The following is a 27,309-nucleotide window of genomic DNA, read 5'->3' as shown; positions in this document are numbered from 1 at the left end:
TTATTTGTACACAAAACATTTCCCAAGATAGACTGCATTCTGGGCCATAAAACAAATCTCATTAAATATAAAAGCATTCAAATTATACAAACTATTTCTCTGATCACAACAGAATTAAAAATAAATGAGAGGTCTCCAGAAATCTCCAAATATTTAAAACTAGGCAACAGAATTTTAAATAATCAGTAACCAAAAGATGAAAAAAAAAACCTAAAAGACATTTTGAATTAAAAGAAAGTACTAAATATATCAAAATTCATGGGAGTCTGCTAATGCAGTATTTAGAAGAAAATGTATAGCACTGAACATTTATTTAGAAAAAAAGGTTTTAAACAAAGAACTTCAATTTCTACTTTAAAAAGAAGAGCAAATAAACCCAAAGCAAGCATAAAATAGTAAAGATTATAGAAGAAATAAAAAATGTATTAAACTAATAAAAAGAGAAATTCTGTAAAACCAAAAGCTGGTTGTTTAAGAAAAATAGAGTTGGTAAACCTGCAAAGGGAGTGATCAGAAAAAGAAACAAGATACAAATTACCAATATCAGGAATTACAGAAGTGATATCAGCACAAAACCTAGTCAGTAAAAGAGTAATAGGTGTTAGGGATCTCCATGCCCGTCTTAGTTTTGATAATCAGCACTAGAAAGATTCAAGGAACTCAGAAAAGCTGTTATAAACTCACAATTATAGTTTATTATAGTAAACAGATACAGATTAAAATCAGCAAAAGCAATGGGGCACCTGAGTGGCTCAGTCGATTAAGCATCTAACTTTGGCTCAGGATGTGATCCCGTGGTCCTGAGTTAGCCTAAGCCATGAGTTAGGCTTCTTGTTCAATAGGGAGCCTGATTCTCCCTCTAACCCTGCCTTTCCCCCTGGCTTGTGCTTGCTCTCTCTCTCTTTCTCTCAAATAAATAAATAACATCTTCTTTAAAAAAGAAATCAGCAGGGGGGATCCCTGGGTGGTGCAGCGGTTTGGCGCCTGCCTTTGGCCCAGGGCGCGATCCTGGAGACCCTGGATCGATTCCCACATCGGGCTCCCGGTGCATGGAGCCTGCTTCTCCCTCTGCCTGTGTCTCTGCCTCTCTCTCTCTCTCTCTCTCTCTCTGTGACTATCATAAATAAATAAAAATTTAAAAAAAGAAAGATTTAAAAAAGAAATCAACAAAGGCAAATGCACTTAGAGAGGAGTCCAGAAAAAAATCAGATATAAATTTCCAGTTGTCCTTTCTTAGTGTATTGCATGGATCGCACTTAATTCTCCCAGCAATAATGCATGACAACACATACAAAGTATCACCAACTAGGGAAGTCATCTAAACCTTGTTGTCTAGGGTTATTATGGGACAGTCATGGAGGCATGGAACACCCATGACTGACTTTAGCTACCCAATGCAATAAGGCAAGAAAATAAATGGTATGCAGATTTGAAAGAAAGAAACAAAATTGTGGTTTGCAGACATGATCATTCATGTACAAAATCCACTGAAATCTACCTTAAAAAAATGCTGCCATGACTAGTGTTTACCATTGCTGACCAACAAACATAAATCAATTTTATTTCTATATAGAAGATACAAAAATTGAATATCAAAAGTGCTACTTACAATGGGTCATGCTATTAACCATTTGGGGATAAATCTGACAGAAGATGTGCAAAATCCCTAAACTGAAAACTGCAGAATATTGCTAAAATATTATTTTAAGGCTTATAAAAAATAAAATGGCATGTTGATGCTTCTCAACCTACTTTTAGTTTTTTATTTACTAACCAATGAGTCCATGGCTGCAAATAGCAGTAAGTAAGAAATGGATGTCTAATGTTATTCACCATCACAGAAATTCGTAAAAAGGAATCTCAGAATGCATAAAATATGGAAATGTTTCATCTCAATACTTAACTTGGGAAAGTTAAGTCTTTTAACATTTCTTTGAAGGCTTAGTAGGCATCAAATATTCTGTTATACACTAGGTTTTTCTGCAAAGAGTCTCTCAATCCAAGATACAGGGGACTTTCACAAAGCAAAAACTTCTCTGAAGCTAAGCTCCCAATAACACATTACACATCATTTGAAGAAACCAGTCACCATGAGGGAAAGCCAACAGAAACAAGAGTTAGAACCTTGCAAAGTGGAAATTGTAATTTTATACAGATGTTATTTTTTTACTATAACCTCACGTTTGGGTTCTCATTCAGGCCTTATGCAAACCTTTTAAAATACCATAATTTCCATTTCTATTACGATTATTGGTAATTCTTGAAGTTCACTCAGAGCTTAAAAAAAAAAGTTTATGTATAAAATTTAACATGGGGTATACAAGGTACTTCATTTTTACTACATGGCCGATGCTTATAAATGGGAAACCAAAGTAATTACCATTGGTACTAATGATCTCCACCTGCTTGATAATCTGTATTTTTTTTTAAGATTTTATTTATCTATTCATGAGAGACAGAGAGAGAGAGAGAGAGAGAGAGGCAGAGACACAGACAAAGGGAGAAGCAGGCTCCACGCAGGGAGTCTGACGCGGGACTCGATCCCAAGTCTCCAGGATCATGCCCTGGGCCGAAGGCAGGCGCTCAACCACTGAGCCACCCAGGCGCCCCAAAATTTGTATTTTTAAGACATTTAATCTATGTCCCCAAAATGTATGATCTATCTCGCCAATCCTTTTGAATTGCACTTAAAAAAAAAAAAAAGGAAAAAGGAGTCCACATTTAAAATGAAGAATTTGTGCACACTTAAAACTTCAGAAATTACTTTTAAGTTCAAAGGTTACAAGAGGAATTCCCAACATCCTTCACCTCTGGTCTCCTATCTTAACCTGAAAATCTCATTCCAAACTCTTTATTTCCAGTCTACTTTTTCAATTAAAAAAAAAAAAATACTGGCACACTAAAAACCAAAAGTTACACTTGGGATTTTGTAATGTAAGCCAAAATAACGTTTTGGGTTTGTTTTTTTTTTTTTTTTTCCAATGCAATATGGTGATGAGAAACATGAAAAATAAGAGTAACTGGTCTCTTTTAAATCGTCCTGATCTATATGTATTCTGCATCTTAATCTTTCGAGATCTTGCTGGAAATGGGAAAATGGAAGCGCAGACAGGTGCTCAAGGTCGAACCAGAACGATGGAATCAGGCCTCCGGGGAGAGAAAAGCCTCGTGTCGGCACCCCAGCGCCGGCCTTGTTGGACACGGACTTCTCTGAACGACAGCTGACGAGGGCTCATTGTCAGTAGAGAGATACAGGCATCCCTCAGGAGAGAAGTTCCAGATCTGAGGGAATCGTTCACAAAACATCACGGAAACCACCTACAATCACGCTCCGTGGGAGACCTAGCTAGGCAGAGAAAGCCGGTTAACGTGTCTGTTCCCTTCCCTTTATGATACCCCCCACCCACCCCCCCGGCCCTCTGAAATGCTTCTTCACAACTAAAACCCTAACTCTGGACATCCCCTTAAGTCAATTTGCAGAAAAATCCCAGCGCAGTTCCAAAAAAAGACCCGCACCGGCCCGGAGCGCCCCGCCCCTGCAGGCCCAGCACCCAGGAGGCTCCGCCCCCATGACGCCCCACAGGACCCGAGGGGCGGTCCGCTCCTCGCCGCCACCGACTGGTAGCCACTTCCTTCCTGCCTGTCTAGCTCCACCCTCATCCCCATCGCCACTTCTCCCCTTATCCCGTGAAGCTATTAATACAACAAGAACAGGCGCCAGGGACGTAGAGCCGACTCACGTGAGAAGACAAGAATGTGTCTGTGGCCGAGATTAATTCAGGCAACTCGTCCGGCACTGCTGGAGACAACCCGAAGGGGGCCGGGCCCCGCTTCGGGCGATTGGGGTCCTTTCAGCCAGAGCTCGACGCGCTGATTGGCTGTTCGGCCGCGGCCGGGGAAGAACCCGGATGTGCCCGGGTAGTCGTGTTGGCAGTCGGGGCTCTGAGGTTTGGGCGCTCTGCGGGTGCTGGCAGCCGAGGCCAATGGCGCGGGGTTGGGCAGGCTTCTCTGAGGAGGAGCTGAGGCGGCTAAGGCAGACTAAAGGTAACGGGACGTGCCGGTGGTGGTTTAATCTTTGGGTCTGTTGAGGGGAAAGGGGCGGGGCTGCAGCTTTTGAGGGGGAAGGGGGCGGGAAGGAGGGTAATGTGTCCATGTTTGGGGAAGGAGCTGTCCTGGGAGGAGGGGGTTGAGGGGCTCCGGAGGTAGTTGGATTGGGGAGCCGACGCGGGAGGGGCTGGTCCAGGGGACCGGGGTCTTCTTTGAGACAAGGAAGTTCGGGAATCCGTTCCGGGGATTTGGAGTGGACTTTTTTTTTTTTTCCCGTGAAAGGAATGGGACTTGGGAGAGGAAGTGAGCCTACGGCCTAGCCGTCGCCAGTGGGAAGATTGCTGCATAAATCAGTGGCTGGAGGATTGGGGTCGGGTAAAAGGAGGAGGAGGGGCGTGTGAGAGTTGTGGGGAATTGATAGACGTTGACAGTGGTCGGGAAGAAGGGAGCACAGGGATCTGAATAAACACGAAAGGATAACAATGCTTTTCATAATACATCTGGAGCCTTGCATTCACTTCTGGTTGCCAGATGACTTCTGTGATTCTTTCTAACTCTCTCGAGAGAAAAACCAAGAGTCTTTGGGAGGGTACGAGTGAAATCATACACGTGGGCTTTGTTGTAAAGCGAAGATGTTGGGCTTCCTTCGCTGGAACTTGTACTGTTTTGTTTTCCTTTTAATGAAGGAGTTAATTCTGCTGCTACTTAGCGAGAAACTCTTGGTAGTATAAACTATGCTTTGCTTGTGGTTGGAACTTTATGAACTTTTCTGTATGGGTGATCCTGGTAGTGCACGTTACTTTACACCGCGCTGAGTACCGTAATTTATATATTTTACTTTGGGAGAAAATTAAAATGGGCCCTGGCATGCTTTTGATTAGAGTTTGTGATCAAATTGGGTGTTGCTCAGGTAAGTCTGTGAAAACAAGCACAGGTGTAGAAATATTAGCATTATTATTAGCATAGGTGTAAAAACAATCTAAGGCTGACCAGTGGGAAAGGAGCTAAAGTAGTAGCATAGGGCCAGTGTAGATTGGAGTACGGATGGACAAATTTTTTTTTAATTTTTTTTTTATTTATGATAGAGAGAGAGAGAGAGAGAGAGGCAGAGGCACAGGCAGAGGGAGAAGCAGGCTCCATGCACGGTAGCCCGACGTGGGACTCGATCCCGGGTCCCCAGGATCGCGCCCTGGGCCAAAGGCAGGCGCCAAACCGCTGCGCCACCCAGGGATCCCCCGGATGGACAAATTTTTGACTGGTCCAGAGGCCTTTAAAAATTGTATCATCAAAGACAAATAATAATAAATTTAAAAATAATAAGTAAATAAATTGCATCATCAAAGTTATACTACAGCGTGTAACTGACTCCATCTAGTTTGATGTTCTCAAATTCGTTCACATATTCAAATGTACAGAGTACAAATGTTCTTGCTTCTGGTCTGACTCAAAGAAGTATCAGCTTCTGTATTACACACTAAGATGAACAAGGTATCATCCTTGCCTTCAAAGAGCTGATAGTCTGGTGAGGAGATAGACTATAATATAATATAATATAATATAATATAGTATATATAGATAGTTTATAAGAGCTTGTGTTAGAGCTAGCAGGAACCTGACTGTGCTGGGGTTGGGGTGGAGCTTGGGAAGATTTCACAGAGATTGCGTGTTAGCAGAGGTGAGTTTGCCAAGAGAAAGGAGGATTAATATAGACTAAAAACTATAGATTCATTATGTAGAAGTACATTTCTAAATATCTCTGCAATTTGGGAGAGAGAGGGCCTGGAAGGATGTTAGCTTCAAGGCCTGTCATTTCATAGTGGGATGTTAGAGCATAGACCCCAACCACTAGTCTATGACCTCCATACTGAGCATCTTTGTACGCTCATAGCCAAACACAGTGATTGGCATGTAGATTTCCTAGCTCTGCCTCTAAATCCTTTTGCATTGGAATTTCTCATGTATAAAACTAGACGATCTGGATTTTTAAGTTTTAAGGCTCCTTCCATCTATTCTCCAACCTAAAAATATAATTAAGTAATCCATGAAGATGGAGTTGGTTGCCAGCAAAAATAAGCATGACACTACTCTAGAGAAACCTATATGCACATTAAGAAAGAATGTTCTTAGCATTCGTATTTTAATATTAAAGAGCTGAGAACAAACCAAAGGTTCATTAAAAAAAGATAAATATGGGGCACCTGGGTGGCTCAGTGGTTGAGCATCTGCCTTTGGCTCAGGTTATGATCCTGGGGTCCTGGGATCAAGTCCCGCATCAGGCTCTCCACAGGGAGCCTGCTTCTCCCTCCACCTATATCTCTGACCCTCTCTCTGTGTCTCTCATAAATAATAAAATCTTTTTATAAAAAGTAGATTAATAAATTGTGATATAATCATCCAGTGGGCTGCTCTACAGCTATGGGAATATATGAAATATACCCACATGTATTAACGTGTAAATTTCATAAGTATTGATGCATGAAAAGAGCAATTGAGAAAAATATATACAACTTGATACCTAATTTGTAGAAGATCAAAATCATGCAATGCAGGTATGTTCTTTTGGGAATATAGGACATCAAAGGATATAGGACATGCAGGATACTAGAGAGGCAAGGGAATATTATCAGGAAGGGGCAAATACATAGGGAATTTCAAAAGTATTGGTAATGATGAAGTCAAGTTAAGACAAGTTACACAATAGTAACAAATAGCTGTAATATATCGACTTTTTAAAATAATAAAGATATATTTTTCTTTCTAGTTTCATGTCTAACATAGAATGACAGGTCATTCTTTTCCATGTAATTACTTTACACTGTGTTTTGGTGCTATCATTTAGGAGGAGTTCACCATGGCAGGAGGAGAAAAAGGTTGAGAATTGAGTATTGGCAATTAAATGGGAGTAATATGATTTGGAGAGCAATAAATACAATTATCTTGTGTGTTCCAAAAGAGAGGATAACATGTGTATCATTAAATAGCAATTATGTCTACTGTAGTGATGTTTTACGTGTTAAAATGTTACTATTTTTAAATTATCTGTACAGGTTAGATTTGTGTCATAACATATATGTCTATTTGATGTATGACTTGTTTCTTAATTAAAAATTAGAAATAGGGACGCCTGGGTGGCTCAGCGGTTGAGCGTCTGCCTTGGGCCCAGGGCGTGATCCTGGAGTCCTGGGATCGGGTCCCACATCGGCTCCCTGCATGGAGCCTGCTTCTCCCTCTGCCTATGTCTCTGCCTCCTCTCTCTCTATGTCTCTCATGAATAAATAAATAGAATCTTTAAAAAAATAAAAAAATAGAATTTTTTTTTAAAAAAGTAGAAATAAAAAAAAAAAAAACAGTGCTGCTACAATGCCACCAATGTCTAAAGAAAAAAAATTGTGGATTCTTTATTCCTGATCCTAGTTCTTTGCTGGATATGTTACAAATATCTTCTCCTCTGAATATCTTCTCCCAGCTTGTACCTTGTCTTATAACTTTTATCTTAAATAACAAAGTAGTTAATTTTAATATGATCAAATTCATCAACATTTCTGTGTCTTAAGAATTTAGTACCCTACCGTGAGGTGGTAGTACCCTACCATAAGATATTAATCCTCATATTCAATTAAGAGTTTTTAACAGTCATTTTTATTATAAGCTACAGCAGATTCAAAACATTGCATAAAGAAATGTGTTTTTTTTTTAAATTTTTATTTATCTATGATAGTCACAGAGAGAGAGAGAGAGGCAGAGACACAGGCAGAGGGAGAAGCAGGCTCCATGCACCGGGAGCCCGATGTGGGATTCGATCCCGGGTCTCCAGGATCGCACCCTGGGCCAAAGGCAGGCGCCAAACCGCTGCACCACCCAGGGATCCCAAGAAATGTGTTTCTAATAAGAATTTTTTAAAGTGTTGATTTGACATTGAGTCCATAATCCATTTAGAGAATGTTTTGTTTTTAAATGGTGTGAGTTATGTATCTGATTTTATCTTTTCTACATAGCCAGTCCATTTACTGAATGATTCCACCTTTTGCTGTGATAAACTCATGCTATCTCAGTCATATACCAGTGCTGCGTACATGAATGAACCTGTTTCTGGGTTCTTTGTTCTATTTCATTGGTCATTTTGTATATTCCTGTGTTCTCTGTTCTGTTCCATTGGTCTGTTTGTCTATTCTTTCACTAATACCCACTGTCTTGATTATTGTAGCTTTATAATGAATCTTGAAGTCGAATAATGCCAGTTCTCCAGTTTTGTTCTTTAATATTATGTTAGCTGTTCTGAGGCTTGCCTTTCCATATAAACTTGAGAATCATTGTGTCGGTATGCAAAAAATATCTTGGCTGGGATTTTGATTGGGATTGCAGTGAATCCATAGATCAAGTTGGGACGAATTGACATCTTGACAGTATTGAATCTTCTATTCATGAACATTGAATATCTCTCTATTTATTTAGTTCTTTGGTTTCACTATCAGAGTTTGTAGTTTTCTTCATAGATCTTGTACTTTCTTAGATTTATTCCTAAATATTACTTTTTTTTTTTTAGTGCTAATGCAAAAGGTTAGTTTCAGACTCTGCTTCTTCATTGTTGAGACATAGGAAAATAGATGACTTTGATATATTAATCTTGCATTTTGCAGCCTTGCTCTAATGGCTTATAGTTCTAGGAGTTTTTATATCATATGTTCTATTTTTAATTGGCCTGATTTGTTTATTGTTTGGTTTATTATTTTTTACTTTATTGTAGCATTTTAAATTTCATATGCAGGTTCTTTGAAAATGCAAAATAGAATGGAAGCTGCAGTACTGGATTTCATAGGGACTATTAATTCAGCTGATTGAGTGTAACTGGAAAGTAAAACAGGCTCAATGTTATTTTCTCATGGTGTGGATAAAGATCAGTAGGCAAGAATGAGTTCCTATCCTAAGATAAAGGGGGCTACTTTGTGTTTCTGACAAAAGTCAACAATAATATTTTACTTTTAGAGTGGGCTACTTTGTGTTTCTGACAAAAGTCCACAATAATAACATTTTACTTTCAGAGGTACATTTATCTTTTAAAAACATTTTCTTTACCTATCTCATTTAATCCTTGCACCAACTCCATGAGTTAAATAGAGTAGGTAAAATGTTCAGCCAGTTTGACAGATGAAGAAACTGAGGTATGGAATAATTAATTGACTTGCCTACAGTTACTGAGCTGGACAAAAGCAATACCAGAACTATGACTCCAGAGCTTTGAATTCTCTTTCTGGAGAAATAGATACTAGGCTTGTGTTGCTTCAGAAGTCAACATGCAGAATTTTAAAAGTCCTTTTTGAATTTGTTTACAAGGAGTTAACCACAATTTCATTTCCCAGGCATTTTATAAACAATACCATTTACAGATCTTATTAAACATAGTGTAAATGTGAGTCAAATTCACCAGTACTCTGCCTTACAAAGTTAACACTGGCATGGACAACCCAAAAAGTATAATGGGGGTAATAATTATTTAGTAGTGCTTTTTATAAAAAATTCTCCCAGTTGTTTTACCTCCCTCTATGGTTTGCTCAGGCTGCTATTAAAATTAGCTTGCATATATTGATTAATGGCTAATTGACTTTGGGGAACACAACCTTGCACTGCTCTGGAAGATGAAAGCTAGCAATTGAGGGTTAACTAGCATTCTTAGAAACAAGAGACTTCATTCAATTATACTTTATGTATAACATCTATCTATGTATCAAATTAGCCTAAGATCTGCTATTATTTAAGAAACAAAGTGCAGCCCATTTGTAAATGTAACCACCATTTTATTTCAGGAGAGCAGATAGAATCATAAATTTAAGACCTATCAAGAATTCATTTGTGTACCTTGTTTGGTCAAATTAGTTGATTCTTTAGGCAATTCTCAATTCAAGTTGAAAAGGAAACCTTTTTATTCTGAGGCCTAACTCAACAGACAAATGGACTTCTTTTAAGGTAAATTTGAGTTGGGACAGTTTTTGTTAAATATTAACAGTATGATTGGAGAACTGTCAAAATGCTACAAGAAGATGGCTATTTTTCCCTGGGCTTTTTTGGATAAAAAAGGGGGGAGAAACCCTGTAGAATTACTGTCAAAGTTTTAATAATGTTAATACTTTATTTTCTTAGAGAAATCCTAATTATTTGCTGCTCCATTCTCTTTTTCACATAGACCCATTTGAACCACAGCGGCGTCTTCCTGTGAAGAAAAGTCGACAACAACTTCAACGAGAAAAAGCCCTTCAAGAGCAGAGCCAAAAACTTGGACTTCAAGAGGGATCAACCTCAGTACCTCCAGAGCAGTTGCTTTCCACACCAAAACCAAGTTTTAATAGTCCAAAACCACATTCTTCTCCCCCTGTTCCTCCTAGTCCTCTGACACTCACCTCTCCTGTTGGTAATGGAAAACCACAGGGTATTGAAAGTCAACCAAGGGAACTAGGATTCGAGAATTCCCATGATAGTCACAAAAACACCGAGGTTCTACCCCCAGAGCCAGATTGCAAAATGGAAAAAAAGAAAGTGGAATTGTTAGTAAGTCTGTATATCAATGAGATTTTTTTTTCCATTTTACTTTTTTTTTTTCCTTCACTACGTTTTGAAGAAATAGAGTTTTAACCTTTTCTCTTTTAAATTCTAACCTAGAAGTGTAGTGAATAGTCTTTGAAAGAATAGCTACCCCATAAATGTATGGTAAGCCAGTTGGTGTTGGCATGTTATACGGGTTATGTCACTTAGTTTTCACAGCAGCTTCCAGATCCTGTTCATGATTTTCACTTTATAGATGAAATCTTGGACTCAGAAAAGATACTTTATTCCCAAATCAAATACATAGCCAATAAGTACAAGAGTTGGGGTTCACTTACAAGTCTTTCCGGATCCAAAGTCTCTGCCCTTTACCCTCACTAGAAACAGTTCTTATGCACAGTCCTCACCTAATCCCGAAATCAAACCAGTCTTCACTTTCCAGACTCCATATACATTGGCCAAGAAAAAAGTATTTGTGAAGAGATACAATATGAAGGGATGCTCAAAGGAAAGTTGAAATTGAGAGGACTAATAAAACAATTCACCTGCATCATTAGATTTCTTTTTATTCTTATTTAATGTGCTTATGTTAGAAACTACCTCCAGAATTTAGTTTAGAAACATTCTTTTGGAAATTGCCAATCTATCACTTGTGAATTCTATAGCTTAGTTTTAATATCCATTCTTATTTGTTTCCTCCTGATTGATCAGGATGCCATTTGTTTCTGTTTTCCATTTTCTGAGTCTTTCGAAGTATCGTATGATTTCTCTGATCCAGATTCTGTGCTCTGAGTTCACAACCAAGAAATCATTTTTACAAGAGAAATAAAGCCATATGAATTATGAGATCAGCATTGAATGAGTGCATATAGTTAAGTGTTTTTAAGTGTAGTTTGCCAGTGTAGTTGTGCCAACTTGACACAAGTTGGGGAGGGTGGATTTAAATTAAGCTGGACAATTTAGATTGAATGTTGTTAGGAAAATAAATTTTTTTAGGTACTCGGGAGAATTTTCATAGAAGACATGCAATCTCAGGAACTATTGTTGACAAAGAGGAATTCTGAGCCTATAAGAAAGGGAAAGGGAAATCTCTATCCTGAAGAGTGCTCAGAGATGGCATCTCACTTCTCTGGAAGATCCAAAAGCGAGGCCAGAGAATAGTGGAGAATGAGGGAAGCGAAGAAGGATATGGAAATTGAGGGTTCCTATCTATCGAGTTCAGTGTAGTTGGTTATCATCAAGGCCTCTGAGGGAGAGATGCCCTGATCAAAACAACATTTAGGGAAAATGCAGGTGTCAGTGTTGTGGCGCATTTGGGAGAGGGTGCTCACTGAGCTGGAACTCTGGCATCTGGTGAGAAGATGCCTGCGATAGTTGAAAGTGGACCAGTGCTAGCACCAGAGTGGAGGCTGTAGGAATGAAAAGAAAACGATAAATTTAGAAGTGGTTACTGAGTCTGGGACTAGAGCATTTTGAGACAATGGCCATAAGAATTGACAATAATAGGAATAAATAGCTTTGTCATTATGTTGAGTTGACATCAAGTTGTTGATTTTATGGAAAATTTTCAATATACCTCTTCCAGAATTGGACAGATGGAAGACTGTTTTCAGATCTTTCAAGTTTCTCAGTAGCCCAGCATTCAGATCTTAGCTCATAGTGTTCCACTCTGTTTCATGTTTGAGAACTGAGAGAAATTGAAAAAGTAAAATAAGCATTGTTTGTTGTCCTAAGGGTGTAAAGTGATAGAGACTTTCATTATAGAAAACTCTAAAAGATAGAACGTGACATTAGCGACGTACCAATTTATTTTGATCTCCATTTTGCATATAATACATAATTAACTTATACAACTTTCTTTGTACTCCTAAGAAATGCCATAGTACTCTGGCTTCCAGTTTGTGGCTTCCTAGATTATACACATATAATGGATTTCAAAGGACCAGTTTATGTAAGCCTTCTTTATTTTAAATCATAATCTTTGTTCCTATTAGAACAAAATAATGAGCTGCAGATGGGTTCCTTTTAAGAGGGTTTTTGAAGGAAAATATACATAATCTGGTTGATTTTATTTTATACATAGGGAACTGAGACTGGTAAGGTGTAGGATAGGGCTTCAGAAACTCATTTTTGCTTTTTTTTTTTTTTTGCCCTAGGCAAGAAAAATCTCGTTGGGAAGTCCTCCAACAAGAGCAACGGCTAATGGAAGAGAAAAATAAACGTAAGAAAGCTCTTTTGGCTAAAGCTATTGCAGAAAGGTGAGGCACCCGAATTAGGAGTGGTTGTTTGTAACCTGCAATCAATTCTGTCATGTTTTATATGTGTTTGCCCTTGTTTTTTGATAAATTGACATTTTCTCTACAACATTCCTTTTTTAAATTTTTTTGTAAAGTAGGTTCCCTGCCCAGTGTAGGGCTTGAACTCAACCCTAAGATCAAGAGTCACCTACTCTACTGACTCAGCCAGCCAGGCGCCCCTCTACGGCATTATTTCTAAGGCTAACTAAACAAATTATGTTTTACAAATGATACTAAAATTCCAGTGTTGATTTATTAAGGAGGACTTTGTAAGCATAGATTGTACCAAATTTGTGAATACAGGTGCAATTAAAACTTCACAATCAACATCAGTGTTTTCAGTTTTAACCATCTACACATTCTTTTTTTTTTTTTTTTTAAGATTTTATTTATTTATTCATGAGAGACACAGAATGAGAGAGAGAGGCAGAGACTCAGGCAGAGGGAGAAGCAGGCTCCACACAGGGGGCCCAATATGGGACTGGATCCCAGGACTCCAGGATCACGCCCTGGGCCGAAGGCAGGCGCTAAATTGCTGAGCCACCCAGGGATCCCCCCATCTACACATTCTAATAAGGAAGCAATGACCAGTATAAGGGCACTAGCAACAAACACAGGTTTTAATTTTGACAAGGGAGGGCTTGACTGTGTGACAGGTTAGAAGAGTAAGATTATTTATTCTACATAAGTGACTTCCACTCCCAGAAATCTTGATTGTATTTTCTGTGGACATTTTTCCTGAATGATTTACCTGCCCCCGCCGATGCATGATGTAACCTTTTATCAGTGACTCAAGGTCACCATCATGAGCACTCTGCCATACTATGTGCACTTCAATTTTTCTGTCACCTTCCAATGTCAGTTTGTTAGCAGCTGCTTTTCCTTTACTACATTGTGCTGGCTTCCAACAGCAGCATTGATATTTGAGCCATTTGCCAACCCTCACCCACTCTTTCTGCCTTTTTAGTTTGTAGTTTACCATGTGCTGTGGCCTTAGGAAACCAAGCTCAGTCGCTGAAGCACTGATTGAGAATAAGGAGAATGAAATGCAAGCAAGCATTCTTGGCATTTTCTTTTCAGATCTCCAGAAAAGCCTGGAAAAACTATTGGTTATTGAAGCTTGCATATGTGTCAGGGGAGGGCAAGGGACAGGGCTAGAGAGACAGACAGGTAGGTATGAGTAATTCAGAATTTCATCTGTCAAGGATATATGTATTCACAAATGGCAATTTTTTTTTCTCCAGCTGCTCCCCCTTGATGTTTTATGAAACGTAGGAAATATACAACTTACTGAACTTAATGTTTCAAGAAAAAAAAACATGATTATTGAAAGTGAAATATGATTTTGGAAATCACTTTGGAAATCACTTCAAGTGGAATGATTTTTGGAAGTCTTCATTTTGGGAGTGTTTGGGGAGGCTGTTCATAGGGGATTTTACAAAAAGATTATAGGATCAGCACTTTTTTTAAGATTTTATTTATTTATTCATGAAAGACAGAGAGAGACAGAGGCAGGCTCAATGCAGGGAGCCCGATGTGGGACTCGATCCTGGGACTCCGGGATCACGCCCTGAGCCCCAAAGGCAGGCACTCAACCGCTGAGCCACCCAGGCATCCCTCAGCACTTGTTCTTTATGTGTTTTTTATTGAAGACAGAAAGTATTGATACAGGCAGAAATGTAAGGAAATGAACCTGATTAGATTATTAATAAATGTGCCAGTGAAGTACTTGAAGTAAAGGAATCATCATACTGTTATCTTTAGGCAGAAAACAAGGGAAAATGTATAATAGAGTAGAAATCAGGAGGATGTAAGTTGCAATATAATGATTTTCTGGGGGAGTTTTAGTCTCCTGTGAGAATGGGTATGAAATTTTGAAATAAGTAAAATCAGATTAAAGGTTGGCTTTTGAATTTGTTTATTCTGTTTCTTCAGTGTGTCATGTATTTGGAGATAGTGTGCCGACTGAGGTTGGATGTGCTTTAAGCACAGGAAAAAGTAAACAGTATTCTGGGGTTTTGAGCGTCAGAAAGAATTTTGAGGACCTGTAGTACTGCCTAAAAACAAGAACCAAAATAGTAAAAGTTTGGGGAAATGAGTCCTAAGAAGGTTAAAACCAAATAGACATATAAAAAAAATGGTGTTTTAAAAACAAACAAACAAACAGAAAGAAATGGTAATTAATGTAGGCATCAGTTCTTTTGTCTACTAAGTATTAGACAAATGAAAATGGGCTTAGCAAGAATTTAAAGCTAGAAATTTGGAAAGGTTTGTTGGATATTCCATGTAAAGAAATAAAGATCTGTTGTTTCAGTGCTTATTCTCATCCTCATGAAATGAATATAGACCTATAAGTGAACTATTAGTTGTTTTTTTTTATCTTTTTCTTTTGTGTATTGGAATAGTAAGGGACAATAAATAGCACAAATGCAATTTTAGAGATATACCGAAATATTACCAGCATTGGTTTTATTTCAATTTGTGCTATTTTTTTTCTAATTTCTAAAAATTATACATTAAAATCATATTGTATATATATAGTAGGTTGCTTTTTTTACTTGTGTATAGATAAGTGATTTTAAAATGCTTTTATTATTATACTCATTTTTCTAGATCTAAAAGAACTCAAGCAGAGGCCTTGAAACTAAAGCGGATTCAAAAAGAGTTACAGGCTCTAGATGACATGGTGTCAGCTGACATTGGAATCCTTAGAAACCGGATTGATCAGGCCAGCCTCGAGTATTCATATGCTCGGTGAGTTGAGAGACCTCTGAACCAGGAACCAAAATTAACTAATACTTAATGCTAGCTGGGCCAGAAGCTTTCGGGTATACCATCATTGAAGCCTCATAACAATATCATTAAATCCTGTTTTGTACTCAATCAGGTGTCTCCTCTTCTTAAAGTCTTCCTTAACTTTCCCCACCCTTGTTCATATTCCTTTTAGAGTGTTTCTTGCATTATTTATTTATATTTTAGCCTGCCTTCTTGCTAAACAATCAGCTATGTAATGTTTGGAACTGTAAGTGTCTAAATGACTTGTCCCCAAATTCTGTTATTCTAACACCATGTCTATTCTCTATTAAATTTTGATTATCTAAGATGGTCCTTAGAGATTAGCATAGTTTTCATTTCATTTTTCATCAAAGAAAGAATATCTAGTTTATTTTTTTAAAAAGCCTGTATTTTGAAGAAAATACCACTCTGTCCTGAAAGCTTGAAGTTTTTTCTCTTTTTTTTTTTCTTTTTGTGTTCTATATATAATAGTTTGCTATCATGTGTTTGGTTTCAACCATTGGCATTTTTTTAGTAAAAAACCATCATGGAGTATTTCTAACATGAACTAACACATGTAAAGAATTACATGAACTTTGCAAGCAGATAAAAGGGCAAAAAATTAGGTCCAATTTCAGGGTTTTCAGTCCTTTCAGCGTTGCTTTAATCATCCTGGTTTGTCTTTTTTCACAAGGGAATGCCGTGTTAATGACAGTTTTGCATCTCTGTAACATTAGAAATCAATCAGAATGCCTCATTAGTCCAGGGTAAACCACAGCATCAGAATGTTTATATAACAATTTAATAAAGCGGAAATACTTGATTGTGGTTTTTAATTCATTGTTTATTAAGAAAGAGGTTTGTGGTGCCCTTGTGATTTTTTTTAATTGTTTAACCGTATGCTGTTAGACTTAATGGGTTGCCTTTATTAATTAACCGCTTAAGTTAATGCCATCAGTAGCTGATAACTGGAGGTTCCAGATTTCTATTAAGATCATTACGGAGGTAACCAAGATTTCATTAAGCTTAAATTAATCCTAGATTTTTAGCATATTTTATCTCTGTAGCCTAAGTTTACTAGAGGAACATTCTTATGCCTTTGTAGCCCTTTATATGAATAATTCAGATAATTATGGATACATCAACAGAAAAATCATCTCATGTTTTAATTCTGTCCTAAAGGAGGCTGGAGAAGGATTCATTTGTATGTCAAACAGTATATAAGAAATGTCATGGTTTTAGGCTTTAGGTGGTATTACTGGTTAAAGAAGAAAACATCCCATAATATATAAATGTGTTTAATGAAATTTTAGTAATATTTACATAGTAAAAAAATTTTACATAAAATTTTATGTCTCTTAACAAACTAAAGATAGCAATTTCTCATGGTACTGATATTGACATAGTTGTATGTGAATATCCTTTTGTATGTGTGAGGCTATTTTTAAAAATCTAAGCTCTTGAGGAAGTTAGGGAAAAGCTGTAGACAATTGTGACTAGGACCAGCATTGTATCTTGTTCATGCATAAGATTTTAAGACATCATTTTCTAAATTTACATCTGTGGCTATTGAGAAATTAGAGATTGATGATACAATATTGTGGTTTAGATTTCTACTAGTAAGCTAATCCCCAGGGCAGCCAGTTTCTTTGGGAGATTTCCTTGATTTTTTTTTTTTTAATGAAAATAATATTGTGGTTTTTTAGTACCTGGTACAGTACTCTCTGCACAAAAAGTTCTTGGTTAATGAATAGGCCAGAATTTGCTTTAAAAGTGGTTTCTGTAGAGCACTGCTAGGGTAGACCCCACTAAGAAGACCAGCACTTTGAACCAAAAAGAGTTACTGCTGCCGTTCACATCTGTGACTACCAGGCTGCAGTGTGCTGCATAGATCAGCTTGTGAAGCAGAGTTGCCATGTGTAGAACTTTTCTTTGACCATTTGTGTACCAGGAAAAAATATAATTGTTGTTTGTCATCTATGTTTAATAGACATTCTCATTAACATGTATGCATACATGTGCACACAAACACACATAAATGTTTTATGTATAATTTACAGAAGTAAAAATAATAGGGATTGTGGGAAACAACTTTATTAAAAATTTTAATAAGAATGTAAGCATAGCAGACCTCCTTGTATCAAGTAATGTTAGACTCCCAACATAAAAAAAGCTGAAAGAATGCAGTTACCTCCTTTTACAACACAAGATGGTCCAAATACTTGTAAAATACTCTGTGATCGAGTTCTTCCGTTGGAATTATTAACTCTATGAGAATAACATATCCTTTTTATCCTCAAAAATATGTTTTTCATTCATTAACTCTGAATTTGAGAAAATTCATCTAGGATGTGTTTTCCAAAGTCTCCTGCTCTTGAGATTTCACACATGTGATCAGTTTCACCACTGAGACCCTAGGCTGTCTGTTTCTGCCTTTGTAATAGGTTCCTAGGGCTGCCATTACAAACAGTGATTTAAAACAACAGAAATGTGTTCTCTACATTTCTGGAAGCCAGAGTTTGAAATCAAGGTGCTGGCGTGATCAGTCTTCCTTCAGAGACTCTAGGAAAGAGTCCATTCCTTGCCTCTTCAAGTTTCTATGGCTGTAGGCACTCCTTGGCTTGTGGCTGCACCAAGTTGTGTGCCTCTGTAGTCACATTGCCTCCTCTTCTTCTCTCTCAAAACTTCCTCTGCCTCTTTCTTAAAAGGATACATGTGACTGTATTTAGGGTCCAACTCAATAATTCAGAATAAACTCCTTTCAGAATCTTTAACTTAGGGACACCGGGTGGCTCAGCGGTTGAGCATTTGCCTTTGGCTCAGGGTGTGATCCCAGAGTCCTGGGATCAAGTCCCACATCCAGCTTCCTGCTTGGAGCCTGCTTCTCCCTCTGCCTATGTCTCTGCCTCTGTCTCTCTGTGTCTCTCATAAATTAAATAAATAAATAAATAGATAGATAGATAGATAGATAGATAAATAAATAAATAAATAAATAAATAAATAAATAAAATATTTAAAAATCTTTAACTTAATATATTTTGCCACATAAGATAATATTTACAGATTCTGGGGACTAGGAAGTAAATATCTATGGATGGTCATGTTTTTAGCGTACCACAACAATCATCTTTTGATTTGTCTGATAGCTGCAAAATACCTTTATCTGTCAGCTCTCTCTACTTTGCCACTGTGGGGAGGAAATGAAAAATCTTAATTCTGAACTGTGTTCAATGAAAGCTGAGAACAAATTACAGAAATGATGTTTCTAGTCTTTTTTTTATATCTTTTTGAAAGATGAGGTAATACTTTGGACACCACAGTAAGGAAACTAAACAGTGATGGATTTACTTCACTGTGGCATCATCCACTTCACCGTGGCATCATCCTTTAGATCATTCCATCATTCTTTGTTTTCTTATTAAATTTTTCCCTGGATAAATGGGAATAATTGATGAGTAATAAGGAAATAATTCCCAGGCAAAATGTTCAAGATATAGGAAAAATATATCCTATCTCAACAATCCTGCAATGTATCTCAGATTTATAAAAGCATCCAATGGACCCGTATAGAAATTGCAGAATGTAGTTTTATTCTATCCTTTCTTATGATAAAAACCTTGACATGTTGATCCTTACAAATAGAACTGCTTGGAAAAGGAACTGGAAAACTAAAAGTGGATCAGTGGAACCTACTGACATGCTGAGGGTTAATGATTGAGTTCTCAAATAATTTCAGGATACCAAAACCAAGAGACAGTTTCTAGAATCCTTTAAATAACATTCATTAAATCACTCGATGTCCCTTTAAAATAAAACAATTCAGTGATTATATTTCCAGTTCAATTTATTTTACTGTGCTATATATAATGCTCTTACTATTCTGTTCCAAAATATGTCATCATATTCTGATTTGGTATTATCCACCTGACCCTCCGGCTCATAGTGCAGTTTGTGAAATTAATCAATATTTCAAACATAAATCACTCTATGCAAAAATATATATGCATATTTCTGGCCAGAAGAACTTTAAATAAATAAACATAATGCAAAATCTGCAGTGATTTATCCAGGGTGAAAGATCAATGGAAACCTAGGGACCTATTTGCAAATTTAATTTCAATTCAGCATTCATGAGCGCAGTCAGTAAATCTTTACTAACTGACTTTGGCTGGGCTAGGGAGTCCCCAGACCACAGAAAGGAAGCCTGAGTTGGGGGAAGGGGCAAGGTATTCATATACCTGTAGAGAATGTTGCCAGAAATCTTAAGCTTGATGCAAGAATATTCATAAACAGGATATGTTTTAGAGTATGGAAATAAGGGATTCACATGTCCACCAAAGCTCCTTCTGAACAATTCTTTTAACACAGAGGGTAATTGAAAAACCATTAGTTTTCTCATTCTTATAGTTACTAGATGACAGTTTAAAAAATGAAATGCAGTAAATGAACATTATATAAATATGAGTTTTCAAATATAAACACCAGGTCCTTAAACTTTGCATAATTTCAGTGTTAGATACAGTACATGTTTAATGATACACTAACAATGTTTTTTGATTCTGGTGCTCTGAAGGAAGAGTTCTGTTTCTTGAGTGCCTACCAGCCACTGGGCAAGACACTTGTCCTGCTTAATCTTTAACACTCCTGTAAAGTAATAGTAATTATTGCCATTTTCCAAATAAACCAAAACTTAGATGAAGATACTACCAAGGGTCACTGTACTGGAATTTTCGGACATTGCACACATGTTGTCCACTTTCCTCCTTAAGAACCTAGCTGTGTTTTGTATGTACAATGCTGACCTTGGGGTACACCTGATGAGAACAAAGATAGGCTACCGATTGCAGAACATTTAATCCATTGACTAAATAGTGGTTCGTGACATGGCTGTGCTCTATAAGAGCTCTGTCTAAATTGATATGAGCCAAGCAGAACTAACCTGAGTCCTCCCCCTAGAATTGGAACACTTAGAAATTGAGTGGAGTGAATTTGATGTAGAGCCACAGCTGGTGGCCATATTGGGCTGTATGACTGGAAAGCCAAAATGAGAGAAACTGTGGTTTCTAAGCATTAAAGAGAATAGCTTTTGATTCTGATGACCTGCCTGTGAGATTGCCTCTTGTATCCTACAATAAAACCCACTTTTCACCTGAGCTAGTTTGACTGGGTATCTGTTCTTTACATCCAAAAAAGGTCTTGACCAGAACAGATACATACACATTAAATGGGAAAGGCAGGTTTTGAACCATAGGTTTTCTAAAATCAGGGCCTTTCATTTTTTCACTATATTTCTTTTCAAGATAGAGAATCTTGCATTGGGAGGTATGTTTTGCTGTAACTGTAGTACGAGAAATTACTTATTACTATGTTGAGTTGATGTAGCCAATTGTAACAGGTAAGGCAGCATGGCTTTCACAACCGTTAGTGGTTATTAAAGTGAATAATCAGTTGATTAAATTTGGGCGAGTCTCTTTTCCTGGCCAAAAAACAAAGCAAGTAAACAAAAAAAAACACAACAAATTACATGGAAAAGGCAAAAGACAGTGAACCAGCATATGATAATTTTTCTTTTCTGCGTTAACCTAATATAAAAGAAAAAAAAGACATCACAGGGTGACTTCCCCAGTAGAATTACCTCTTCTAAGATTGGCATTGTCTGTCTTTGAGAGTTGTATATATGTTAGAAGATAAAATGCCCTAACCAAAGTCACAGTAATCTGTTGTTGCAGAATGGAGAGAGAACAGCTTAACCCAGAGATTCTCAACTGGGGGCATTTTGCCCCTGAGGAGACTTTTGGTAATATCTGGAAACCTTTTTGGTTATTGACAAGTATTGGATACTACCAGCAGAAGTGGGAGAAAGCCAGTGTGATGCTGCTGCACATCCTACAATGTATAGGATGGCTCCAAACAACAGAGAAGGATTTGGTCCAAGTTGTCAATAGTGCCAGGATTGAGAAACCCTTCCTAAACCTATCCTGAAGTGTTTCTGTTCTACTTGCTGCTTGCTTCTTGCCTCACCTAGCATCATTTATATTTACCTTGCAGCTGCCATTAAGGATAAGGAAAAGGATCTTCACCAAAATTCTTCCTTTTCTAATCTGCTAATCAAAAGATGCAGATTTTCTTTTTTTTCTTTCTCCTATTGTTGTACTCCTACATCTTGACCAGTTGTCTGCTGGAGCTAGGTTGCACTGGTTTATGAGAGCAGAGTTTGTATATCTCTTCTCAGTTGTGCATTCAGTGATGTCACATTGACAGCCTGAAATTAACTTGGTGGTGGTAATATTTATACTACAGAAATTGACAAACACTGCAAATCAGAGCTCTCCCTAACCAGACCTAGCTCATGAACACTGAATTAACCTCTCAGCCGGCTTTCATTCAAGCACAGCTTCAGAAAGAGGAAATCAGTGCAGAAGAATGTTGTTAACATTAGGAAAGTCTAAACGTGGATGTTGTGAAAGTTTCAATATCAACAGCCTTGTTTGTCTGATATGCAGGACAGGTGTGCATAAAATATCACCATCCATATCTTCATTGTACTTTTTTTTTTTTTCCAATTCTGGAGTTTAATTATTCTTTCTAGGCCCTCCTTTGAATATCTTCTTTAGTGGCAAACCAATGGACCAATCTTTGTGCCTGTCTCTACAGGAAGCGCTTTGACAGGGCCGAAGCAGAGTATGTTACAGCAAAGCTAGATCTGCAGCGCAAGACTGAGATTAAAGAGCAACTCACTGAACACCTCTGTACAATTATACAACAGAATGAACTCCGCAAGGCCAAGAAGTTGGAGGAATTGATGCACCAACTGGATGTACAAGCTGATGAGGAGACTTTGGAGCTTGAGGTGGAAGTGGAGAGATTGCTGCATGAACAAGAAGCTGAAGCAGGGAAACAAATTGTTCATTTGGAGAGGCCATTTCAGCCTTCTGCAGAGTGTGTTGCATCAGGATTTGCCAAAGAGAACAAAAATCCTCAAGAACACACCACTTCCCTAAAGGTAGATGAACAGTGTGAAAATCCTAATAGCAATCCCCTTCTAAATCAAAGTCAAGAAGTCAAAACTACTGTAAAGGCCATTTCAGCTGCTCTGACCACATGAAGTGTGTGTTTGTTCCTTTCAGCTAGCGTGGTATTCAGTAAACTTCTGTTGTAGATTATGTTGTGAGCTCGGATAAGTGTGTCTTTAAGATGGTGTTCATTTTTGAATCCCTGGTTAGTTTTGGTATAACATGTTTGCCATTCTAAACCCTCAAATTATGATAATTTTATATGTAGGCACAGTTCACCTTGATCTAGGGCCATTTTCCTTAGTATACCCTGATTACCAGGTGAAAACAAATGACCTAAAAAGATGGAAGAAAAACTACATGGCTAAGAGTGTTAGACCAGGTAAATATAGAAAAGTAACATGGAAAATAATACTCAACACCTCGTCAAACTTACATGATTTCTCCTAGGAGAGCTGTTGATGATGAGAGACCTATTTTATGTAGTTAGCAAAGAAACACAAAAATTAAATGTGAAAAAGAGAAGGAAAAAAAATAACAAAAACAGCATGTTAAATTCTTTTGGATCCTACTAGAGCTGCAAAACACAACTTGGAAGTTGCAGTTTACAAAAGACAGCTTAAGTTACATTTTTGTCTTCAGTTTGCCTTTTAAATGGCTTTAATTTACAACCTGAGTTTCGGTTAGTTGATATACACAAATATACCACTAATACATGTAATCTTGCTGTTAATATATCATTTTTTTAATCAGCACATTAAATTTAGACAATGAAAACACTTCTACAATGAAGTTGATAATACAGAAAAATCTATCAATACTTTTGATATCAGAAAAAATTGATATGTTTCTTTCTAAAGCTATCTGTAAATATGTGTTGTTGGATATAAATTATCCTGTCATAAAGCATTTAAATTGTTAAACTGGTGATTTTTCTTAGTATTTTAATAGTTTTTAATTATTATTACTAGTACTTGACCACCACATTGTGTTATATGTGAATGTGTAAATAAATAATGTTGATTTGTCACAGCATCTGTGACTTTCACATTAAATTGTGATCGATTTATCAGAAATTCTGGAAAGTACAAATAATACATTTAAGTCTTGAAAAAAGAACTATTATAAAAAGAGTAAGGACAAATGTAATATTGTATTTATAATAATGCTGAGAAAGTTGGGGACATCCTATTTTTTAAATGAGTTTGAGGACATTTTAGCAGTGTGGATGAGCTGTGTATTTTTGTATTACATAATTTGAGTTGAAATTATAGCTTTCCATTACTGACTTATCTAAACAGGCATTTATATAAATAGTTGTATTTTTATTTATTAATGATATTCATCAAAACTGAAAGCATCATTGTCCAATACACTTATTTTTCTAAGGAATAAACGAGTCTGATAATCTAGGATGTGGTTGTTTGTTGACTCTTAAAAAAGTCTCAAGCACTTCAGTATGTATTCCTACACGCTACATAGCAGTCATGCATCCCATATCTCCATGTAGTAAATGCAGTCCTCTGCTTTTGTGTGAGCCTCTGTTAAGGGAGATTCTTCAGTGAATGAGGTTCCGTAAGATCGGCTACATACAAGGAGCTACAATCTCATTCTCGGTGGAAGTATTTATAAGGTATATGGAGAAAGGAGAACCATGAAATAAGTGAATTGGTAGGGACCTCAGAGATCATCTGATTTTATCTTCTTACTCTACAGAAGAGTAATTTGAGAGCCAGAGATTTCACTTACGACATGTTGGCCAACTGGCTTATCTTAGACTTAAAGTGCTAGTCACGTCGCAGTTCTAAAACTCTTAGTGTATCTCTTACATATTTTGAGCCATAAAGTTCACTGCATCCCTCCACTTGAAATTTTGTTTTATAACCCATTCAGGAATTGTGTTTGTGCTTGTGAAATGTTCTCAAATATGTCTATAAAAGGTCCACTGATACCATTATTTTGAAAAACTTGCTTTGCTTGGCTTTCCCAGGGTGGTATCCAAGTGCTCAGGTGATGATATAAGTGACAAAGTTCTATTGCATCAGTTTTGTACAAGGCAGCTGTATTCCATGTGTGGGAGGAATAAGAGCAAATGAAGAAGTGGGGGCTAATCGGTATGAGGACCATATGCACTAGCTTTGCCAGGATAGCCCTGATATCTTTTAAAATCATAAAACACTTTCAAAAGACTTTTGATATATGGATTCACAAATCCACAAATAATTGTTACTTTCTGTGAAGGAAATTATTGGTTCACAATTACTGCCCTCAGTTTATTGGAGCACTTTGTAGAACTTCCTCCCTGGTGTTAAACTCCTCTTCTACTTCTCAAATAGTTGGAGCATAAGGTTATCAGGGCTCTTAATAATGTGATGTATAATTTAGGAGTTAACTACTTTGTGTTCGTTCTCTCACTTGTTCTGTTTAAAAGATAACCAGTGGTAGTCATTTTCAACTCATTGTCTTAAAAAAAATGAAATCATACTCTGAAGGGTAAACTTGAATTCCTGAATTTAATAGTTCTTATTCCGTGATTCCCCACATTTTCTTTAAATGGAACCATTTTTATAGGTTTCAGAGAATTTTTTGAAGCACAGGCCTCATTGCATTTAAAATACAGTGAGAGTTTTCATGCTTTTCACCTTTGCATAATTCTACTGAATTACAGCACTTGCAAGGTGGTAAATCTTTATACTCACTGAGAGCACAGCTGGTTTCCAAGTCAGATGATAGAAATCTCTGATTGGAATTTCTAGAGCATATTTTACTGCTAGATTGGCATTTGAATTATAGAGCAAAAACTCAGCTATAAACCTCTCTCATTCTTTGTTTGGATTTAGCAACATAGTACTCTCAAGGAGCTTTATCTAAGTATTCAGCAACTTCCTTTTCCGAGACATTGGCACAAAACGGACTCAAGTTATTCTGACCCAGGCCATTCCCAGTGACCTTTATAAATGATGTTTTGGGTTTTGTATTTCTAAGGAGCCAAGTCAGCATTTTAAAAGGCCCTGATAGATATAACTCAGTCTGCCAGACAAGACCTGGGGCCACTCTGGACCAGGGTAATTATACCCCCTCTCAACATAGATCTACCCCAGGCCTGACTTGAACTACTCTCCGGAGGGATGAAGCAGGACACTATTCTCCATCTGCCTTTACCTTAATGTCAGCTACTTTTGCAAGCTCCTAATCCCAAACAGCTGTCTTGAAAATGCAGCATTATTTCTTTATGCAATTGATCAAACAACTGTATGTAGCTACATATATGGACAGAGCCATGTGAGAGGTGTGTAATCTGCACCTTTTGTCCTTAAACTTATAGTCTACTTGAAGGACTAGGATTTACACTCAAAACAAAGGCTGATACAGAGTATGTCTTCTTGATAGGAGATAAACTGAGTGGTTAGACCACAACATAGATGCATCCTTCAGAAGTACCAAAATTTTAGAACACTTCTAATTTTAAATGTTCTGTCCAGTTTTTTGTTTTGTTTACAATCTATGAATGTATCTAGGGCATGCCATATCTTTCAGTTTGCCTTTAGCAGTGAGGAGCAACACATATACAACTTACACAACAAAAAGCCTCTGATAGACAACATGTACAGATTCTAAGTTAAAAAAAAAATCATACCACTGCAATAAGAGTATTGGGAAAAAGAGGTTTTTGCATGATTTAAAAGAGGGGGCCACTGGGATTTATTAGAAAATTTTATTTTAAAAACCCAAGTATTAGAAAAATTAAGTACATGACAGAGGGTTGAAGGTGTCTTATGTGGACAATAGCATAAATATAAGAGCTCATTGCAGTAACTCAAGGTGTTGCTGAATCAGGGAGCAATAATTATTTACCCAAGCCAGAACAAGGTGGAAATGGAACAGACTTCTTGTGTGAACTCAAGGATAACTCAACATGGTGCGTGTTCCAAAATCACATATAAGAGAGGTCTTTCCAAGCCAAATGACTCTAGGAGCCTAAAATAGAGCCATAATTAAGCAATAAGACGTGACAGGGAACACATTTCTCAGTGATTATAGCATGCCTCAAGGGATAAGTCACTAGGCCAAAGGTTCATGTGATGAGTGAAATAATAACCCTGCAATGTATAGCATCACACTGTTAGTGGGAGAATGAGAAGGAAATGAATAATTGGGGTTGGAAGAATCATTTCTTGACTCCAGTTGTTGGGCAATAATACTTCCATACGTATAGTACATGTCGCCATTAGTTGTATCCAGCATCCCGGAGCTCTGGATTTACACTAGAGCTTTCACTTTAAAACTCTGCAGAATTGTCCATCTCATTTTCTTAGCCAAGCAAAAACTAGGCAATTAAGGTACAACCTTGGAAGTCCATAGCCATATACATGGAACTTCAGTCTGGTAGAATTATAATTGTGGACGCTTATATCTGGCTCTTAGAACTGAAAAATAGCTGAAGCAGCCACACTGAATCATTTTCAATATTTTGTCTTATTTACCTCATGTGTGTTTCCCTCAGAAACTACCAGTAGACATGGCCCCAATGTCACACAGGTCCAGAAACCTCTCTGGTCTTCTGGGCTAGCTTTCCTTGCCCTTACTGCTATGCTGCTGGTGGAAGACAGGGAAAACTCCAGAGCCAGTAGCCAGTGGAACTC

General features: G+C 37.4%; 1 protein-coding gene across 4 annotated transcripts; it reads left to right on the top strand.

The window, feature by feature from the left end:
• The first annotated feature begins 3,866 nt into the window (after positions 1-3,866).
• Positions 3,867-24,457, top strand: GORAB (golgin, RAB6 interacting). 4 transcript variants are annotated; one of them, XM_055324219.1, is made up of 5 exons: positions 3,867-4,044; positions 10,226-10,583; positions 12,738-12,839; positions 15,492-15,632; positions 22,308-24,455. In XM_055324219.1, the coding sequence occupies exons 1-5, from the start codon at positions 3,909-3,911 to the stop codon at positions 22,756-22,758; spliced, it is 1,188 nt and encodes a 395-aa protein (XP_055180194.1). In that variant the 5' UTR covers positions 3,867-3,908; the 3' UTR covers positions 22,759-24,455. The 4 variants fall into 4 exon arrangements, with proteins under 4 accessions (XP_055180194.1, XP_055180198.1, XP_055180197.1 ...); XM_055324222.1 differs by lacking the exon at positions 3,867-4,044 and adding an exon at positions 12,454-12,532 and having other exon boundaries at positions 10,508-10,587; positions 22,308-24,457; XM_055324223.1 differs by lacking the exon at positions 3,867-4,044 and having other exon boundaries at positions 10,480-10,587; positions 22,308-24,457.
• Positions 24,458-27,309: the final 2,852 nt, after the last annotated feature.

The sequence above is a fragment of the Nyctereutes procyonoides genome, unplaced genomic scaffold, assembly GCF_905146905.1.
Source record: "Nyctereutes procyonoides isolate TBG_1078 unplaced genomic scaffold, NYPRO_anot_genome, whole genome shotgun sequence".
NCBI classification, from domain to species: Eukaryota; Metazoa; Chordata; class Mammalia; order Carnivora; family Canidae; genus Nyctereutes; species Nyctereutes procyonoides.
The sequence above is the reverse complement of the archived record's forward strand: the minus strand, read 5'-3'. Positions and strand labels throughout refer to the sequence as shown.